The 22,885-nt window shown below is 39.4% G+C and overlaps 1 protein-coding gene across 9 annotated transcripts in view; it reads left to right on the top strand.

Annotated features, from left to right (window-relative positions):
- Nucleotides 1-22,885, top strand: part of Gdh (glutamate dehydrogenase, mitochondrial) — an 88,517-nt gene that overhangs the window by 47,778 nt on the left and 17,854 nt on the right. For all 9 annotated transcript variants that reach the window (XM_071658415.1, XM_071658420.1, XM_071658414.1 and 6 more), the window contains exons 6-9: nt 11,246-11,433; nt 17,519-17,635; nt 19,736-19,897; nt 21,518-21,722. In XM_071658415.1, the coding sequence (XP_071514516.1) occupies nt 11,246-11,433; nt 17,519-17,635; nt 19,736-19,897; nt 21,518-21,722 (672 nt within the window). The remainder of the gene's footprint in view (nt 1-11,245; nt 11,434-17,518; nt 17,636-19,735; nt 19,898-21,517; nt 21,723-22,885) is intronic.

The raw sequence follows: 22,885 nt of genomic DNA, 5'->3' as shown, positions 1-22,885 counted from the left end.
TCCTGGGAAATTATATGGGAGAGTATTGATTCAGAAGGTGAAGGCATGTACAGAGTATCAGATTGGGGAAGAGCATTGTGTTTCAGAAGTGGTAGAGGATGTGTGGATCAGGTGTTTGCTTTGAAGATTGTATGTGAGAGATACTTAGAAAAAGAGATAGATTTGTATGTAGCATATATGGATCTGGAGAAGGCTTATGAAAGGGTTGATAGAGATGCTTTGTGGAAGGTCTTAAAATTGGGAAGTAAGTTGCTCGAAGCAGTGAAAAGGTTTTATCGAGGATGTCAGGTATGTGTACGAGTAGGAAGAGAGGAGAGTTCCCAGTGAATGTCGGTTAGCGGCAGGGGTGTTTGATGTCCCCATGGTGGTTTAATTTGTTTATGGATGGGTGTGGTCAGGGAGGTAAATGCAAGAGTTTTGGAGAGAGGGGTGAGTATGCAGTCAGTTAGGGATGAGAGGGCCTGGGAAGTTAGTCAGTTGTTGTTCGCCAATTCTAGTGGCTGATTCGAATTGGAGGTGGAAGGATGGAGTGAAAAAGATTCTATGTGATCAGGGCCTGAACATACAGGAGGGTGAGAGGCGTGCAAGAAATAGAGCGAATTAGAATGATGTGGTATTCTGGGGTCAACGTGCTACTGTCAGTAGGGAGTGGTAGGTTCCTACAATAATAGTCAGGCACTGAATGGGGAGGTGTAATTGCTTGGGGGCACAAACATGATGGTTGTTGGAACTTAATCCACAAGCACAAATCTCCTTATCTTATCTGAGATCATTACACATAACTGAAATGATTTCCTGTTCTAGAATCACTTTTCTGTATCCGTATGGATAGAGGAATAAGAAAACAACCCATGTATCTCCTGTGTGTCGTAAGATGATGTGAAAAAGAGTTTGGGAATAGGAGGCTAGGAGCCCTCCCCTCCATATATTTCTCATTCTGAAAGTGAGAACTGAAGAAGAATCCAAGCAAGGAGTGCTCCTTGATGGTTCAGTATGGGATATCTGGATGTGTGTGCAAATGTAACCAGAACACAAAAAGGGAGAGAGAGGTAATGTGTTTTTTAAGAACAACCTGGATGTTCCAGTTCTCAGTGAAGGGGGAAGGGGTAAGATGGTTTTGGATTGTCTTAGGACCAGATGGAATTCTAACCATTTTCCTAAACACAAAAATAATTAGTGAAAAACCATTGATGGTATTGATAATGCAAAGCATGGATTCTTATAATGGCATGTGTAATATCAGTACACAGAGAAAGATGTAAGCTGATATATAAGCTGATTAAGCCTGTAAATTTGACATCACATTTAATAAAAGTTGTTGAAAGAGAAGTAAAAGTACATACAACTACACAATGAAGGCCAACATTGATAATTACTTGTTAGAAGTATGCAAACCCAATGATTTGTTCATTGCCATACCATACATGAGATTCTAATGCAAAGTGATAATTTTGCAAAGGCATTTAATAAAGTAAACCAAAGAATTTTACTAGAGACAGTAGCAAAACAAAACACTAGAGTTGAAGTAGGAAGGTGAATGATAGTCTTTAACTGGATTCATTGATTGTTACTGCTGAAATGTTTAAAGAAGGGAAATTTAGATAGAACATTTCCTTGATAAGAATCCAGAAGACTGAAGAACAGTACACTGAATATTTTATTCTCAGAGTTGGTGTATGGAAGTAACATAGTGAGTCTTGTCACGTCGCCATTCTCAAATCTGGATGTAGTACGAGGCTGTAATAGAGTTGCACATCCAGGCAGATTTGTATATCTACAGTACACAAGTATAGTTACACCTATGAATTTGCAGATAAGAGGGAAAAATTATTTGAAGGCATTGGAGTGTTAGTAAGCACTGTGAAATAATTTTTAAAAGTTTGAAATGAAGTGTACAGCATTGTGTGTAGTACAGTTGCAACTGCAAGGTGGTGAAGGACTTGAACCATTGTAGGGCAGTGCTTTCTATGAAGAGATACATGGAACTTTATTTCAACTTGCAAGAGATGGCAAGAACAAAACAAGTAGTATCTTTTATGTAATGACGGTGAAAGTGTAAAGTTTTTGGAATTCAAAGAACTTGCTGATGTCAGAGGAACTGGTAGTTGTTTAGGAATAAATGAAGCAGTATGTAAAAAACAAGCTTTATTGAAAAAGAGTAAGTTATGGAAGCCCCATACACTTTTAGAAATATCATGATTAATAAGGCTGAAGTAAATGGCTCACAATAAAGGTAGTGAAATAGTGAAACTACAGTTCCACAGAATTGCATCAGATGATATTTAGCAAAACATTGGAGCTCATTGGGAAAATTTTTTAAGAATTCAAGGTGGTTAGCATTGAGGAGGCATGCATAAGGTTAAAGGAGGGGGCATTAGAAGAGTTAAAGGACATGTATATGAGTGAAAACACACTTAAGGTGAAGGTAGTAGCAAGCAGAAAACATCCATTTGAATGTGGTCAAAATGATATGGCATGGGTTAGGAAGGTGGAGATCTCTCTTAATGTTTGGTCAACTAGAAGAACAACATGATGGGTTGTTTGGAAGGTGAGAGGATTATTGATATAGGTTCTGGGCATGAAAGAGATGATTATATATACAAGAAAATCAAGGATATTAAGGAAAACACTTTAAGGGAAGGGAAGCCATTTACAGTTTAGATTTAAGGTGAAGCAAACGTAAGAGAGGCCTATACATCAACAGAGAGTGAAAGATTGAACAGGGTATTTACAAGAAACGGAGGAAGTACAGTAAAAAGTTGAAAAGATTAAGGAGAAAATAGCATAAGATAGAACTTGAGAAAGACATTAAGAGGAGAGAGTCCTTTGTGCCAGTAAAGGAGGAAGAGAATGTCTTTTCTGGCAGTAAAGGAAGATGAGATATCCCCTTCTGGCACTAGAGGAATAGCTGGATACAATGAAGTAAGGTGTTTACTGAAAATTGTGTATAGAAATCCCAGTCGATTGGTGAGAAATGGTAGGAAGCTTGAGTTTAGAGACCACATTGGTGAAATTAAGCTAACCATAGGTATGATTGAGAAAAACTCAGCACAGAAATGGAATCGCATAGAGTTTTCTTCAGGGGATAGAATATAGTATTAAGAAGACTTGTGTCATCAGTGCCATGTTTGCAACTGATTACCTGTATCATTAGCATGTACCCTTCAAATACTTTTGAGTAGAAAAAAGATTCATGTTTGTAGTTTTTGCATCTTGAAGAAGCATGAAGGGCACATGAAGCCAGCAAGCCACTCATGTCATGTTATGCAAGACATGTGTTGCTGGTGATTTTGGCTCCTCTGTAGTAATATTCTTGTGTTTATCTTGTATTTGGATTAGATCCTTTACCTGAGCCCAGATGGGTGATGAACATACATTTTTTTCATCTTTCTTTGAAGGTTATGATTAGCTGGCCACCCATTGACAGTTGTTTGGGGAATGACATGCATATTGTCAAGTTAGTTTGGTTTTCCTTTTTGGGCTTTGCTTTGACTGGACAAGACTGCCTCGCATATCCTTCAGGCTTCTTTTGCACGTGTGCAGATATTAGTCTTCTTGCACAAAACTGGTTGTCTTGGCTGAACTTGAAGTGCTTTGAAAATGTGGAACAGAGCTGTAACCTGAAACATTAGAGACGTAATCAGAGTGCATTGCAGTTTTTACCATCTGTCTGTTCAACATGCACTTTTAAGTCCAATTGAGACTTGGTGTATGCACAAGTTTTGTTAGTTACATGATGCATGATTGTGGTTTTTTTTTTTTTTTGTGTTTGTTATGAAGGAAGGGCAATATTTAATGCTAAAATAAAGCTCCAAAGAAAAACTAATTTAAATTCATTAGAAAAAGCTGCTCAAGATGATGAAATATCTAATTGACAGTCACTTCCCCTAGCCTGAATAATGGCATTATGGTGCTTAAGATGTCTTAATTTGCCTTTTAAGCATGTTAATACTATTGCTTGAGATTAGTATATATATATATATATATATATATATATATATATATATATATATATATATATATATATATATATATATATTATTGTTATTATTACATAACCCCTAGTCCTATTTTCTCAATGAACTTCTCCAGCCTTGAGGCTGTGCTACTTCAAGTAGGAGGAAGATGAACTTCTTTTGAGTGAGATTCTTCATTAGATTGTACTCCATTTCATTGACAGATGATGATACACCCTTGCTGAAGGTGACTTTTTACTTTTGGCATAACCACAGCGAACTCCAATTATGTGTGTGTGGTAAAGTGTGTGAAAGAAGAAAGCTGAGAGTAAATGTAAATAAGAGCAAGGTTATTAGGTACTGTAGGGTTGAGGTACAAGTCAATTGGGAGGATAAGTTTGAATGGAGAAAAACTGGAGGAAGTGATGCATTTTAGATATCTGGGAGTGGATTGGGCAGCGGATGGAAGCATGGAAGCGGAAGTGCATCATAGGGTGGGGGAGGGTGGCAAAAGTTCTGGGAGCATTGAAGAATGTGTGGAAGTCGAAAACATTATCTTGGAAAGCAAAAATGGGCATGTTTGAAGGAATGGTGGTTCCAACAATGTTATATGGTTGTGAGGCGTAGGCTATAGATAGAGTTGTGTGGAGGAGGGTGGATGTGCTGGAAATGAGATGTTTGAGGACAATACGAGGTGTGAAATGGTTTGATCGAGTAAGTAATAATAGGGTAAGAGAGATGTGTGGTAATAAAAAGAGTGTGGTTGAGAGAGCAGAAGAGGGTATTTTGAAATGGTTCGGTCACATGGAGAGAATGAGTGAGGAAAGATTGGCCAAGAGGATATATGTGTCAGAGGTGGAGGGAATGAGGAGAAGTGGGAGACCAAAGTGGAGGTGGAAAGATGGAGTGAAAAAGATTTTGAGTGATCAGGGCCTGAACATGCAGGAGGGTGAAAGGCGTGCAAGGAATAGAGTGAATTAGAACGATGTGGTATACCGGGGTGGATGTGCTGTCAATGGATTGAACTAGGGCATGTGAAGCGTCTGGGGTAAACCATGGAAAGTTTTGTGGAGCCTGGATGTGGAAAGGGACCTGTGGTTTCGGTGCATTGTACATAACAGCTAGAGACTGAGTGTGAACGAATGTGGCCTTTGTCGTCTTTTCCTAGTGCTACCTTGCACACATGTGGGGGCAGGGGGGTCATCATTTCATGTGTGGCGGGGTGGTGACGGGAATGGACAAGGGCAGACAGTATGAATTATGTACATGTGTATGTATGTATATGTCTGTGTGTGTATATATATGTATACGTTGAGATGTATGGGTATGTTTATGTGTGGATGTGTATGTATATACATGTGTATGTGGGTGGGTTGGGCCATTCTTTTGTCTGTTTCCTTGCGCTTCCTTGCTAACATGGGAGACAGCGACAAAGTATAATAGATAAATATAAATATATACTTTTCATATTTGCCATTTCCCACATTAGCGAGGTAGCATTAAGAGCAGAGAACTGAGCCTGAGAGAGAAAGTCCTCTCTTGGCCCCATCCTCTGTTCCCTCTTTTAGGAAAGTATAAAGTGGAGGGGAGGATTTACACACACACACACACCACCCTTTTAGTCAGCTTCTACGACACGCAGGGAGTATGTGGGAAGTATTCTTTCGCCCCATATCCCAGGGATGATATGTATATATATATGTGTGTGTGTGTGTGTGTATAATGATCCCTGGGGATTAGGGAGAAAGAATACTTCCCATGTATTCCCTGCATGTCGTAAAAAGCGGCTAAAAGGGGAGGAAGCGGACGGCTGGAAATCCCCCATTTTTGATTTTCCAAAAGAAGGAACAGAGAAGGGGGCCAAGTAAGGATATTCCCTCTAAGGCTTAGTTCTTAATGCTACCTTGCTAATATGGGAAATGACGAATATGTATGAAAAAAAAAGAAAAATACATATTTTTATATATGATTTGAAATATTTGCCATTTTATTATATATTGCTTTTCATTTGTTAGTTGTGCAAGACTTCATGCATTGCATTAATTTTTGTGATTTTTGTTGCTTGCTAACATAAATGCATTATTTATATACAGGTAAGTGTTATATGTATATTTTTTTTTTTATTTAGTGACGAATGCTTCCAGTATATGCAGTATTATGCATTTGTTCTTTATGATAAGATGACTCTTAAGATTTTATTTATTATTGAAAATATCTTTTGAAATTTAATGATTTTTAATGTCTTTAGTAGCAGAATAAGATTTTTTCCTTTTTATATGTCGCATGTTGGAAAAAATGAGAAATTTAACTTCATAATGTAGAGTAATTTTTCTTTAGTTTAGCAAGCATTACTTTAGATGAAATTAGAATTTATGTCTGCATGGTTTTGAAAATATAGTATTGTAGAATATATTATCTGTAATTTGACTAACATTGTCAGGTATCTCTTGGTAATTTTGATTATGAACTGCTGTATATTCTATAAATTGAGATAGAAACTACTGGGTTCATTCTTGTCCATTAGATGTAGATTATCAGTGTACTGTAGGCATGTGCCTGGGTATTTTGAGGGTTAGTGATGGCTGCCTAGTGAGCCAGCACTTCAGTACTTGTCAAATTGCACTCCTCTGACCCAAGTAGCTGTCTTTTCTTTTGACCTCACCCTCATGTGGACTACTGGCATTCTGTCCACAAACCCTGTCAACATAACACTTTACAACACTGAATTTAGAGAGCCCATTCTTTGTAACTCGGATTTTCCTGTGATTAGCATAATGTACTAGCCTGCCTTTTAGCAAAATGGTAGGAGCAATAAATGGAAATTGTTGGTAGGAACATTTAGGCAGGAGCATTAGGTAGAAGTGTTAGGTGGTAGTAGTAGGAAGGGACATAAGGCAGGAGCATTAGGTAGAAGTAAGTGGAAGAGTAGGAGCCTTTACAAACACTGTGCTAGAGTTGCCCTTTGCCAGTGACCTGCTAAGGGTTGGGCACTAAATGCTAAGGAGCGGCACTGGAGTTCACTAGTTATGGAGTCTCTGTTGCCATTGGCACCCCCTTGAGGGAGTTCCAGTCAGGAACAGGCATCAAAGGTATTTATGTCAGTGTACTGTGTATAACTAATGAATGTATTTATATATGGTTGGTGAGAATATTTAATGTATGTATGGTTCATGATAAAGTGCGGGAGACAGTAACACAGTATGATAAATATGAAAAAAAAAATATATATATATATATATATATATATATATATATATATATATATATATATATATATATATATATATATATATATCTTTCTTTCTTTCAAACTATTCGCCATTTCCCGCATTAGCGAGGTAGCGTTAAGAACAGAGGACTGGGCCTTTGAGGGAATACCCTCACCTGGCCGAATTCTCTGTTCCTTCTTTTGGAAAATTAAAAAAAAAAAAACGAGAGGGGAGGATTTCCAGCCCCCCGCTCCCTCCCCTTTTAGTCGCCTTCTACGACACGCAGGGAATACATGGGAAGTATTCTTTCTCCCCTATCCCCAGGGATAATATATATATATATATATATATATATATATATATATATATATATATTATCCCTGGGGATAGGGGAGAAAGAATACTTCCCACGTATTCCCTGCGTGTCGTAGAAGGCGACTAAAAGGGAAGGGAGCGGGGGCTGGAGATCATCCCCTCTCGTTTTTAATTTTCCAAAAGAAGGAACAGAGAAGGGGGCCAAGTGAGGATATTCCCTCAAAGGCTCAGTCCTCTGTCCTTAACGCCACCTCGCTAATGCGGGAAATGGCGAATAGTATGAAAAAAAAAAAATATATATATATATATATATATATATATATATATGGTATTGCAGTGGAATTTATTAAAAAAGGGGGTGACTGTATTATTGACTGATTGGTAAGGTTATTTAATGTATGTATGACTCATGGTGAGGTGCCTGAGGATTGGTGGAATGCGTGCATAGTGCCATTGTACAAAGGCAAAGGGGATAAGAGTGAGTGCTCAAATTACAGAGGTATAAGTTTGTTGAGTATTCCTGGTAAATTATATGGGAGGGTATTGATTGAGAGGGTGAAGGCATGTACAGAGCATAGCATCAGATTGGGGAAGAGCAGTGTGGTTTCAGAAGTGGTAGAGGATGTGTGGATCAGGTGTTTGCTTTGAAGAATGTATGTGAGAAATACTTAGAAAAGCAAATGGATTTGTATGTAGCATTTATGGATCTGGAGAAGGCATATGATAGAGTTGATAGAGATGCTCTCTGGAAGGTATTATGAATATATAGTGTGGGAGGCAAGTTGTTAGAAGCAGTGAAAAGTTTTTATCGAGGATGTAAGGCATGTGTATGTGTAGGAAGAGAGGAAAGTGATTGGTTCTCAGTGAATGTAGGTTTGCAGCAGGGGTGTGTGATGTCTCCATTGTTGTTTAATTTGTTTATGGATGGGGTTGTTAGGGAGGTGAATGCAAGACTTTTGGAAAGAGGGGCAAGTATGAAGTCTGTTGGGGATGAGAGAGCTTGGGAAGTGAGTCAGTTGTTGTTCGCTGATGATACAGCGCTGGTGGCTGATTCATGTGAGAAACTGCAGAAGCTGGTGACTGAGTTTGGTAAAGTGTGTGAAAGAAGAAAGTTAAGAGTAAATGTGAATAAGAGCAAGGTTATTAGGTACAGTAGGGTTGAGGGTCAAGTCAATTGGGAGGTAAGTTTGAATGGAGAAAAACTGGAGGAAGTAAAGTGTTTTAGATATCTGGGAGTGGATCTGGCAGCGGATGGAACCATGGAAGCGGAAGTGGATCATAGGGTGGGGGAGGGGGCGAAAATTCTGGGAGCCTTGAAGAATGTGTGGAAGTCGAGAACATTATCTCGGAAAGCAAAAATGGGTATGTTTGAAGGAATAGTGGTTCCAACAATGTTGTATGGTTGCGAGGCGTGGGCTATGGATAGAGTTGTGCGCAGGAGGATGGATGTGCTGGAAATGAGATGTTTGAGGACAATGTGTGGTGTGAGGTGGTTTGATCGAGTAAGTAACGTAAGGGTAAGAGAGATGTGTGGAAATAAAAAGAGCGTGGTTGAGAGAGCAGAAGAGGGTGTTTTGAAATGGTTTGGGCACATGGAGAGAATGAGTGAGGAAAGATTGACCAAGAGGATATATGTGTCGGAGGTGGAGGGAACGAGGAGTAGTGGGAGACCAAATTGGAGGTGGAAAGATGGAGTGAAAAAGATTTTGTGTGATCGGGACCTGAACATGCAGAAGGGTGAAAGGAGGGCAAGGAATAGAGTGAATTGGATCGATGTGGTATACAGGGGTTGACGTGCTGTCAGTGGATTGAATCAAGGCATGTGAAGCGTCTGGGGTAAACCATGGAAAGCTGTGTAGGTATGTATATTTGCGTGTGTGGACGTATGTATATACATGTGTATGGGGGTGGGTTGGGCCATTTCTTTCGTCTGTTTCCTTGCGCTACCTCGCAAACGCGAGAGACAGCGACAGCAAAAAAAAAGGAAAAAAAAAAAAAAAAAAATATATATATATATATATATATATATATATATATATATATATATATATATATATATATATATATATATATGTATATATATATATATATATATATATATATATATATATATATATATATATATATATCCTCTTGGACAATCTTTCCTCACTCATTCTCTTCATGTGACCAAACCATTTCAGTACACCCTCTTCTTCTCTTTCAACCACAAACTCTTTTTACTACCACACATCTCTCTTACCCTTTCATTACTTACTTTATCAAACCACCTTACACCACATATTGTCCTCAAACATCTCATTTCAATACATCCACCCTCCTCTGCACAACCCTACCTATAGCCCATGCCTCGCAATCATATAACATTTTTAGAACCAGTATTCCTTCAAACATACCCATTCTTGCTTTCCAAGATAGTTCTAACATTCCACACATTCTTCAACGTTCCCAGAACTTTCGCCCCCTCCCCCACCCTGTGACTCACTTCCACTTCCATGGTTCCATCCGCTGCCAAATCCACTCCCAGATATCTAAAACATTTCACTTCCTCCAGTTTTTCTCCATTCAAACTTACCTCCCAATTGACTTGTCCCTCAACCCTACTGTACCTAATAACCTTGCTCTTATTCACATTTACTCTCAGCTTTTTTCTTTCATACACTTTACCAAACTCAGTCACCAGCTTCTGCAGTTTCTCACCCGAATCAGCCACCAGTGCTGTATCATCAGCAAACAATGACTGACTCGCTTCCCAAGCCCTCTCATCCACAACAGACTGCATACTTGCCCCGCTTTCCAAAACTCTTTCATTCACCTCCTAACAACCCCATCCATAAACAAATTAAACAACCATCACGCACCCCTGCTGCAAACTGACATTCACTGAGAACCAATCACTTTCCTCTCTTCCTACTCGTACACATGCCTTACATCCTTGATAAAAACTTTTCACTGCTTCTAGCAACTTGCCTCCCACACCATATACTATTAATACCTTCCACAGAGCATCTCTATCAACTCTTATCATATGCCTTCTCCAGATCCATAAATGCTACATACAAATCCATTTGTTTTTCTAAGTATTTTTCATACATTCTTCAAAGGAAACACCTGATCCACACATCCTCTACCTTTTCTGAAACCACACTGCTCTTCCTCAATCTGATACTCTGTACATGCCTTCATCCCCTCATATAATTTCCCAGGAATACTCAACAAACATACCTCTGTAATTTGAACTCTCACCTTTATCCCCTTTCCCTTTGTACAATGGCACTATGCATGCATTCCGCCAATCCTCAGGCACTTCACCATGAGCCATACATATATTGAATATACTCACCAACACAGTCACCCCCTTTTTTAATAAATTCCACTGCAAGACCATCCAAACCCGCCACTTTGCCGGCTTTAATCTTCCGCAAAGCTTTCATTACCTGTGTGTGTGTGTGTGTGTGTGTGTACACTTACCTGGAGCCCTTGTTTAATGGTATCTCATCAAGAGACTTACTGTTAGGTTAGTGACAAAGAAGAATTAGGGCATAAGCTCTTAGAATGACATAAAGATCATGCACTTTTGACACTTTTAGGGAAAAAATATATCTTGCAATTGACTGTCAGAACATTGCTTTTAACTTTATGGTATGTTATTGTGTAGAATTAAGAAGGTGCTCTTTTGTAGATTGCTAGATTTTGATGGGATTCTTGAACTGTGAACAATGAAATCAAGTCACTGATATTGGCTAAGAAAACGCTTTATTGTAGGGCATGATGACATTAATGCTCATGCATGTGTTACCGGAAAGCCAATCAACCAAGGTGGTATCCATGGCCGCACTTCAGCTACTGGACGTGGTGTGTTCCATGGTCTCGAGAACTTTATTAATGAGGCTTCATACATGTCTATGATTGGCATTACACCTGGATGGGGTGGCAAAACTTTCATTGTTCAGGTTAGTAATTTATTTAATATTATATGCCTATTATGTATGTATGTGTATGTACTTGGATGATATTCATGTACTTGATTGTATTCACATTTACATATATATATATATATATATATATATATATATATATATATATATTTTTTTTTTTTTTTTTTTTATTATACTTTGTCGCTGTCTCCCGCGTTTGCGAGGTAGCGCAAGGAAACAGACGAAAGAAATGGCCCAACCCCCCCCCCATACACATGTATATACATACGTCCACACACGCAAATATACATACCTACACAGCTTTCCATGGTTTACCCCAGACGCTTCACATGCCTTGATTCAATCCACTGACAGCACGTCAACCCCGGTAAACCACATCGCTCCAATTCACTCTATTCCTTGCCCTCCTTTCACCCTCCTGCATGTTCAGGCCCCGATCACACAAAATCTTTTTCACTCCATCTTTCCACCTCCAATTTGGTCTCCCTCTTCTCCTCGTTCCCTCCACCTTCGACACATATATCCTCTTGGTCAATCTTTCCTCACTCATTCTCTCCATGTGCCCAAACCACTTCAAAACACCCTCTTCTGCTCTCTCAACCACGCTCTTTTTATTTCCACACATCTCTCTTACCCTTACGTTACTCACTCGATCAAACCACCTCACACCACACATTGTCCTCAAACATCTCATTTCCAGCACATCCATCCTCCTGCGCACAACTCTATCCATAGCCCACGCCTCACAACCATACAACATTGTTGGAACCACTATTCCTTCAAACATACCCATTTTTGCTTTCCGAGATAATGTTCTCGACTTCCACACATTTTTCAAGGCCCCCAGAATTTTCGCCCCCTCCCCCACTCTATGATCCACTTCCGCTTCCATGGTTCCATCCGCTGCCAGATCCACTCCCAGTTTTTCTCCATTCAAACTCACCTCCCAATTGACTTGACCCTCAACCCTACTGTACCTAATAACCTTGCTCTTATTCACATTTACTCTTAACTTTCTTCTTCCACACACTTTACCAAACTCAGTCACCAGCTTCTGCAGTTTCTCACATGAATCAGCCACCAGCGCTGTATCATCAGCGAACAACAACTGACTCACTTCCCAAGCTCTCTCATCCCCAACAGACTTCATATTTGCCCCTCTTTCCAAAACTCTTGCATTTACCTCCCTAACAACCCCATCCATAAACAAATTAAACAACCATGGAGACATCACACACCCCTGCCGCAAACCTACATTCACTGAGAACCAATCACTTTCCTCTCTTCCTACACGTACACATGCCTTACATCCTCGATAAAAACTTTTCACTGCTTCTAACAACTTTCCTCCCACACCATATATTCTTAATACCTTCCACAGAGCATCTCTATCAACTCTGTCATATATATATATATATATATTCCTCGCGTGTCGTAGAAGGCGACTAGAGGGGATGGGGGGCCGGAAATCCTCCCCTCCTTGTATTTTTTAACTTTCTAAAATGGGAAACAGAAGAAGGAGTCACGCGGGGAGTGCTCATCCTCCTCGAAGGCTCAGACTGGGGTGTCTAAATGTGTGTGGATGTAACCAAGATGTGAAAAAAGGAGAGATAGGTAGTATGTTTGAGGAAAGGAACCTGGATGTTTTGGCTTTGAGTGAAACGAAGCTCAAGGGTAAAGGGGAAGAGTGGTTTGGGAATGTCTTGGGAGTAAAGTCAGGGGTTAGTGAGAGGACAAGAGCAAGGGAAGGAGTAGCAGTACTCCTGAAACAGAAGTTATGGGAGTATGTGATAGAATGTAAGAAAGTAAATTCTCGATTAATATGGGTAAAACTGAAAGTTGATGGAGAGAGATGGGTGATTATTGGTGCATATGCACCTGGGCATGAGAAGAAAAATCATGAGAGGCAAGTGTTTTGGGAGCAGCTGAATGAGTGTGTTAGTGGTTTTGATGCACGAGACCGGGTTATAGTGATGGGTGATTTGAATGCAAAGGTGAGTAATGTGGCAGTTGAGGGAATAATTGGTATACATGGGGTGTTCAGTGTTGTAAATGGAAATGGTGAAGAGCTAGTAGATTTATGTGCTGAAAAAGGAATGGTGATTGGGAATACCTGGTTTAAAAAGCGAGATATACATAAGTATACGTATGTAAGTAGGAGAGATGGCCAGAGAGCGTTATTGGATTACGTGTTAATTGACAGGCGCGCGAAAGAGAGACTCTTGGATGTTAATGTGCTGATAGGTGCAACTGGAGGGATGTCTGATCATTGTCTTGTGGAGGCTAAGGTGAAGATTTGTATGGGTTTTCAGAAAAGAAGAGTGAATGTTGCAATGAAGAGGGTGGTGAGAGTAAGTGAGCTTGGGAAGGAGACTTGTGTGAAGAAGTACCAGGAGAGACTGAGTACAGAATGGAAAAAGGTGAGAACAATGGAAGTAAGGGGAGTGGGGGAGGAATGGGATGTATTTAGGGAATCAGTGATGGATTACGCAAAAGATGCTTTGTGGCATGAGAAGAGTGGGAGGTGGGTTGATTAGAAAGGGTAGTGAGTGGTGGGATGAAGAAGTAAGATTATTAGTGAAAGAGAAGAGAGAGGCATTTGGACGATTTTTGCAGGGAAAAAATGCAATTGAGTGGGAGATGTATAAAAGAAAGAGACAGGAGGTCAAGAGAAAGGTGCAAGAGGTGAAAAAGTGGGCAAATGAGAGTTGGGGTGAGAGTATCATTAAATTTTAGGGAGAATAAAAAGATGTTCTGGAAGGGGGTAAATAAAGTGCGTAAGACAAGGGAGCAAATGGGAACTTCAGTGAAGGGCGCAAATGGGGAGGTGATAACAAGTAGTGGTGATGTGAGAAGGAGATGGAGTGAGTATTTTGAAGGTTTGTTGAATGTGTTTGATGATAGAGTGATGATATAGGGTGTTTTGGTCGAGGTGGTGTGCAGAGTGAGAGGGTTAGGGAAAATGATTTGGTAAACAGAGAAGAGGTAGTAAAAGCTTTGCGGAAGATGAAAGCCGGCAAGGCAGCAGGTTTGGATGGTATTTCAGTGGAATTTATTAAAAAAGGGGGTGACTGTATTATTGACTGGTTGGTAAGGTTATTTAATGTATGTATGACTCATGGTGAGGTGCCTGAAGATTGGCGGAATGCGTGCATAGTGCCATTGTACGAAGGCAAAGGGGATAAGAGTGAGTGCTCAAATTACAGAGGTATAAGTTTGTTGAGTATTCCTGGTAAATTATATGGGAGGGTATTGATTGAGAGGGTGAAGGCATGTACAGAGCATAGCATCAGATTGGGGAAGAGCAGTGTGGTTTCAGAAGTGGTAGAGGATGTGTGGATCAGGTGTTTGCTTTGAAGAATGTATGTGAGAAATACTTAGAAAAGCAAATGGATTTGTATGTAGCATTTATGGATCTGGAGAAGGCATATGATAGAGTTGATAGAGATGCTCTGTGGAAGGTATTAAGAATATATGGTGTGGGAGGCAAGTTGTTAGAAGCAGTGAAAAGTTTTTATCGAGGATGTAAGGCATGTGTACGTGTAGGAAGAGAGGAAAGTGATTGGTTCTCAGTGAATGTAGGTTTGCGGCAGGGGTGTGTGATGTCTCCATGGTTGTTTAATTTGTTTATGGATGGGGTTGTTAGGGAGGTGAATGCAAGAGTTTTGGAAAGAGGGGCAAGTATGAAGTCTGTTGTGGATGAGAGAGCTTGGGAAGTGAGTCAGTTGTTGTTCGCTGATGATACAGCGCTGGTGGCTGATTCATGTGAGAAACTACAGAAGCTGGTGACTGAGTTTGGTAAAGTGTGTGAAAGAAGAAAGTTAAGAGTAAATGTGAATAAGAGCAAGGTTATTAGGTACAGTAGGGTTGAGGGTCAAGTCAATTGAGAGGTAAGTTTGAATGGAGAAAAACTGAAGGAAGTAAAGTGTTTTAGATATCTGGTATTGGATCTGGCAGCGGATGGAACCATGGAAGTGGAAGTGGATCATAGGGTGGGGGAGGGGGCGAAAATCCTGGGAGCCTTGAAGAATGTGTGGAAGTTGAGAACATTATCTTGGAAAGCAAAAATGGGGTATGTTTGAAGGAATAGTGGTTCCAACAATGTTGTATGGTTGCGAGGCGTGGGCTATGGATAGAGTTGTGCGCAGGAGGATGGATGTGCTGGAAATGAGATGTTTGAGGACAATGTGTGGTGTGAGGTGGTTTGATCGAGTAAGTAACGTAAGGGTAAGAGAGATGTTTGGAAATAAAAAGAGCGTGGTTGAGAGAGCAGAAGAGGGTGTTTTGAAATGGTTTGGGCACATGGAGAGAATGAGTGAGGAAAGATTGACCAAGAGGATATATGTGTCGGAGGTGGAGGGAACGAGGAGAAGTGGGAGACCAAATTGGAGGTGGAAAGATGGAGTGAAAAAGATTTTGTGTGATCGGGACCTGAACATGCAGGAGGGTGAAAGGAGGGCAAGGAATGGAGTGAATTGGATCGATGTGGTATACCGGGGTTGACGTGCTGTCAGTGGATTGAATCAGGGCATGTGAAGCGTCTGGGGTAAACCACGGAAAGCTGTGTAGGTATGTATATTTGCGTGTGTGGACGTATGTATATATATGTGTATGGGGGTGGGTTGGGCCATTTCTTTCGTCTCTTTCCTTGCGCTACCTCGCAAGCGCGGAAGACAGCGACAAAGCAGAAAAAATATATATATATATATATATATATATATATATATATATATATATATATATATATATATATATAGCCATTAAGAATATGTTTGCTGTGTAAAGGTTGTATGGTGTAAAATTTATAAATGCAATGAGAAGTTTTTACCTTGAGAATAAGGCATGTGTGCAGATATTAAGGAGGAGGATGAGTGATTCTCAGTGAAAGTAAATCTGTGTGAAGTATGTGTAATGTCACAATGAGGTGTGCAGTATTCTTTTCATGGATTAGGTGTTGAGAAAGGGTAAATGCGAGGTTCTTGGAGTGTGCAGTAGGTTGGGGATGGGAGATGAATAGTTGTTATTTGGAGATGACATGGGTCTAGTGGCAAACTTGGAGGAAGTGGAATACTTTAGTGACCTTGGAGTGAATATGACAGCAGATGAAACAGATGAAGGCTTGAGTGAGTTCCAGGGTGGAAGGGTGGGACATAGGTCTTGGATACCTGAAGGAGTTTTCAGAAGAAAAGATTGTTGCTTGTAAGAGCAAAGACAGGGTTATGTAAATGTATATAGTGTTGTATATATATATGGGAGTGTTAAGTCTTTATTGCAAAAGAAAGCAAGAGAATAGTTGTATTGGAAATGCAGTGTCTCAGGATGATATTTGATGCAAAGTGGGTTGATTGTATGAGTAATGATAAAGTAAAAGAGAGTTGTTGTAGTGAAAGCAGTATGATTGAGAGGACCAACCATGATGTGCTAAAATGGCTTTGGCTTATGGAGATGATTGAAGAGGGATGGAAAAACAGGTTTTGTGTTAGAAGTGGAAGGGGCAAGGCATGGGGAGACTTAGGAAGAGATGGAAGGATAGAATAAAGATGGCTGTAGGGTATCAGTGGGGTGAAAGGTATGCATTAGACAGAGTGAATTGGAGTAATTTAGTATGTTGGGGGTGATGTGTTGTCGATGGGCTGAACTAGGTCATGTGAAGTAGTCAAGATAAACCATGGAGTAGCCTGTGGAGCTTGGCTGCAGTTGGTCATGTAAATTTAGGTTTTGGGATATTACACATGACAGCTAGGTTTTGGATTTGTGCCAGTAAAGTCGTTCATTTGTTCCTGATGCTTCCTTTTGTAAGTAGAAAAGGCAGGTAGGTATAGAAAAAAATTCTAGTAAGTCAAAAACTGCAAATGTACACATGAAAGAATTTATCTTTGCAGTTAATTTCTCTGTTTTAGAACTATTAAAAGTTAATGTAAGGGGTTTTACTGAATGCAGAAATGCAGTGTGCTTAGATGATATTTCTGATTCTTATTAATTTGATTTGAATGATATTTTACTACACTAGCTCCCCAACCCAAAACCACAAAAGTATACTTTCACCTTATTCTTGTTTGTCGCTTTTGCTAAGCTTGAGAAAATTTTAACTTTTTTGTAGGGTTTTGGCAATGTGGGTCTGCACTCCATGAGATACCTACATCGTGCTGGTGCAACATGCATTGGCGTTAAGGAAGTTAATGGCGAGATCTACAATCCGAATGGTATTGACCCTAAGGTGAGTTGTGTGATGGTTATAGTTTTCATCCAGAAATATCTCTGCTGGTATTTTTGGTGAGTGGATTGGAACCACGTGGTATACCGGGGTCAATGTGCTGTCATTGGACTGAACCAGGTCTTGTGATGCCTACATCGTGCTGGTGCAGCTTGCATTGGCATTAAGGAGGTTAATGGTGAGATCTACAATCTGAATGGTATTGGCCCCAAGGTGAGTTGTGTGATGGTTATAGTTTTCATCCAGAAATATCTCTGCTGACATTTTTGGTGAGTGGATTGGAACCATGTGGTATACCGGGGTCGACGTGCTGTCATTGGACTGAACCAGGTCTTGTGAAATGTCTGGGGTAAACCATGGAAAAGTCTTTGGGGCCTGGATGTGGGTAGGGAGCTGTGGTTCCGGTGCATTACACATGACAGCTAGAGACTGAGTGAAAATGAATGTGGCCTTTTTTTTTTCCTGGTGGTACTTCGCTGAAACAGAGGGTAGCAATGCAGTTTCCTGTGGGTTTGGGTAGTGCCAGGAATGGATGAAGGCAGGCATGAATATATATATATATATATATATATATATATATATATATATATATATATATATGTATATAGATATGTATGTATATTCTGATATGTATGTATATGTGCATGTATGGGCATTTATGTATATTTATGTGTATATGAGTGGATGGGCCATTTTTCATGTTTCCTGGCACTACCTCGCCATTTCCCACATAGTGAGGTAGCATCAAGTACAGAGGACTGAGCCTTAGAGGGAAAATCCTCACTTGGCCCCCTTCTCTCCTCCTCCTTTTGGAAAAGCACTAATGAGATATCCTTGATTAAGCCTCAGTTGCCCATGCTGCCTTAGCTAAGAAGGAAAAATCAATTTATTCTGCTTAGGTCTATTAAGGCATCAGTCGCCCATGCTGTCTTATCTTAAAAGAGAAAAGAAAAATCAATATGTTCTGCTGAGGCCGAGTTTGAATACATTTCTGGGTTGCTCTTCATTCAGAATTTAACTAATATAATGTCACCAAAAATACCAAGATTTAGGTGTTAGGTAGGAGTTTATGTTGTTTTACAGTATTTGTTACCTGCCTTGCAGCAGATGATGATGATTACAGCACATGGTAAGTGTAAGGATGAAATAATGAGTTAGTTTGATAATATAACACTGCAAGAGAAGGAAAATGAAAAAGTTTATTTGCAGACATATGGTGATCACTTGGTGCAGTTTATAGGTAGATGAAAATAGATACATCAATATTGCATGGTTTCCTCAAACAGACATATCAACTTTTTGAAGACCTCTTGGTCCTGAGCATTTCAGATCTGTGGTATTTGAGTGAGTAAGGATCTTGTATTTGGGTTTTTTATTTTTCAGTTTTGTGATTTAATTAGTTATGGCATTTAAACCAAATATACATAAAAGGACCAATAGTTAGTTAAGCCAATGCAGATATTTGATTTGTTCTTCAGTTTTGTAGGTTTTTCATGTCCTATTCAGATGATTTGTGTTAGCTATTTGCATTAGTTTTACTAAATATTAGCCGAGTTCTTGTAATATTTTTTTTAGAAGTTCAGTTGTTCTCTCCATCATTGAAGGTTTCTAGATTTTTGGTAGGTGTTACCTTTTCTTCAGTTAAGATTATCCATGCTGTGTTTAAGAAGTAAATTAGTTTTTTGAAAATACATGCATTGCTTTTACTGTTTTGCTTATTTTATTTGTAAAGATAGGAATTTTTATTAAATTTTTCAGTATCACAACATATGACTTGGGAAGATTGGGGTTTGTTGTAAACGTCTTTCTATCACTTAGTTGTAACATTATTGGAGAGTACTGAATAAGGTGTAAGCACAGAAAAATTTTGCTCTTGACGCTTTGGTGATGACTTTGAGCTCACATGGAGAGGCATCACTCTTGTTGTGGTCTGTGAGGATGAGTATTGATTAAACTATTGCTTAAACTGGAACACATACACCAATTGTTTGTATGCAAGGAGACGTGAGGCTTACAAGTACTTAGTTGTCATAAAAGTGGAAAGATAAAACAAGAATTTTTCATCATGAAGCACACATTACAAGGGATTACTTTTGTTTTCAGGAACTTGAGAACTGGACAATTGAACATCAAACGATCATGGGCTTTCCTGGAGCTCAGACATATGAAGGTGAAAACCTTCTGTATGAGCAGTGTGATATCCTCATCCCTGCTGCTATAGAGAAGGTCATCCATAAGGGAAATGCTCACAAAATCCAGGCTAAGGTACTGTGGTGAATCATCAAAGTTTACATTTTTTTTTTTTTAATTAAGATGGAGCCTTAATGTTCACAAATCTACAAAACCTTTATCATTAAGTGAGGCGGAAAAAGGCATCAGAGATGTTAGATAAGTCGAGACAAACTAAGGTAATTCCTGCTTCTACTTTAGAGTTCATGGCCAACAACATTACTTCCTCAGTGAAACCCTCCAGTTTTCCCAAGCCATGTGCCTTCGCTATGTATCAGTTAGATACAGCAGACTTAAATCCAAATTATTTGTATTTTTTTTGTTGTTTATGTGGGCATTCTTCCAGTAAATGCAGTACCTTTACTATAATTGATAAAGGCAAGACAAGTTGAATTAATTCTGTCTATCTATCTAAATCCCTGATGCCTTCTCCCAGCTGGAACTCCATCAAGGGGGTGGCCTTTGCAATAGTCTCCATAACTTGTGAGCACCATTGCCACTTCTTATCCTTTAGTGCCTCACCCTTAACAGGCCACTGGCAAAGGGCAACTCTAGTGCTGTATTTGCAGAGGCATCTACCTAATGTTCCTACAGACTACTACCTAATGTTTCGGCCACACGTTCCTGCTACTACTTCTACCTGATGTTTCTTCCTAGTGCTCCTGCCTGAATGTTCCTATTCATTACTTAAAAAGACTGCTCCTAGCATTTTGCCAAAAGGCAGGACTAATGCGTAGTGCTCTCCAAGTGAAAATCTAGTAACAAAGAATCAGTAGTGTGAGTTCCAAGTGTTGTCAGGTGTTATGCATGACAAGGAGAGATTGTATTTTTGTGGACAGAATGCCAGTAGTACACATGTGGGTGGAGCACAAAAAATAGACAGCTACCTAGATCAAAGGAGTGCAACTTGACAATCACTGAAGTCCTAGATCATTACACAGCCATCACTAACCCTCCTGATGTCCAGGCAGGTAGTACTGGTAATATAACTCCCTGGTCGGTGGCTGCTTACCAGTTACTACCTGCATTAGTTATGCAATTATGCCATATTTATTAGAATCAAGTATACCAGTGCTAAGTGTGATAGCATAGTCCACTGATGGTGGAGATGGCATAGGCCATAAAGCTTTGTGTTCAAAAAAAAGAAAAGCCTCTTTGATGATGATCAAGTAGAATTCTTGGCCAACCAACAATCAGTTATGTTCCATAAAGGACAGGTAGTCACCATGTCCCTGGCTTTCTGATTGCCAGTATGCAGATTTTAAACCTGAAGTAAAATTGATTCACAAATTCAAGAGAATTCTTTGACCAAGTGTCAAAATACACTTCCATTACCAAAGACCTGGTCAACAGGTTGAACCTCAGAGTAGTCAGCATGATCAGATTGGCAGTGTTTGACTTCCTAGACATAAAAGATAGAGGAATACAGGGTGGTAAGATCTGCAGTCAATCTAGGTGATTGGCAGAACAGGTTGTTAACCTTCGTCCTTGACCATCTGCTTATAGTTTCTTGGAGACTGTTAATTGAAACATGCCTTATCCCTCTTCGCTTATGAACATTTATCTGGGGCAGGACCATTGGCACATAGTGTGTCATTATGTTCAGTGAAGATCCTTCTGGATCATGCATGTTTATTTTACTTTTGTTCCTTTTAGGTAATTGCTGAGGCCGCCAATGGCCCCACAACACCTGCAGCTGACAAGATTCTTCAGGACATGAATGTGTTGGTCATTCCTGATCTGTACATTAACGCTGGAGGTGTGACTGTTTCATATTTCGAGTGGCTGAAGAATCTCAATCATGTGTCTTATGGTAGACTGACTTTCAAATATGAGAGGGAATCTAATTACCATCTGCTTGGTAAGTGATTAGCTTAAAAACTTATAGATCCATGGTACATATTGGAGGTATACTTTATTTAGGATGCTGACAGTACATTATATGTAGTCTGACAAACACTCATATTTTGTTTCTTTCTATTCTCATTTCATGTATTAGCTCAATACAGAAATCAATAAAACATGATGTTTGTCATTTTTTTGAAGGTGCTCCAGATATGCATTTATGGTAGGCTTATTTTTATTATTATTATTATTATTATTATTTTTTTTTTTTTTTTTATCCCTGGGGATAGGGGATTAAGAATACTTCCCACGTATTCCCTGCGTGTCGTAGAAGGCGACTAAAAGGGGAGGGAGCGGGGGGCTGGAAATCCTCCCCTCTCGTTTTTTTTTTTTTTTTTTTTTTTTTTTTTTTTTCCCAAAAGAAGGAACAGAGAATTGGGCCAGGTGAGGGTATTCCCTCAAAGGCCCAGTCCTCTGTTCTTAATGCTACCTCGCTAATGCAGGGAAATGGCGAATAGTTTAAAAGAAAAAAGAAAGATTATTATTTTTATATATAATCACTGTTTCCAGCATCAGTGAGGTAGCGCTAGGAAACAGACGAAGAATGGCCTGTCCACTCATATGCACATTATTATACTTTTATTTTCTTACTTTTCTGAGACTTTTTCTCACCTGTTTCTTATTTGGGGAATTTAGATGAGGATCAGGATGTTATAATAGTGTCTACTTTGAAAAAATCTCGGGTTTAATTGTTTTGGTAACAAGGCAGTAACAGTGTTTGCCCCTCATCCTAAGAACTTAGCTCCTCTGTCAGTCCTAACTTTTTTTTTTTTGCCATCTTCAGCGTTATTACTCATCTTTCATCTGGTGAGCATCATAATGCCATTTCCCACTGTGGCGAGCTAGTGCCAAAAATAGATGAAGAATAAGCATCACTCATTTGCATCTATTCTCTAGCTGTCATGTGTAATGCACTGAAACCACATGCATGTAATGATGTTTCTAGACATTTTTTCACACCTCTAGCTCGGATCTACTTCATTGTTCACATATTTATAGGAGAATAGACTTGTAGACCTTTGATCACTAAATGTGGATGTCATGTGGTTTAAGTTTTGTCAGTCAGTTATCATTATTATGATGTTTAATGCAAATTTCAACCCATTTTACGGACCATAT

This window comes from Panulirus ornatus, chromosome 66 (genome assembly GCF_036320965.1).
Source record: "Panulirus ornatus isolate Po-2019 chromosome 66, ASM3632096v1, whole genome shotgun sequence".
NCBI lineage: Eukaryota > Metazoa > Arthropoda > Malacostraca > Decapoda > Palinuridae > Panulirus > Panulirus ornatus.
This window is presented reverse-complemented; position numbering and strand designations above follow the sequence as displayed.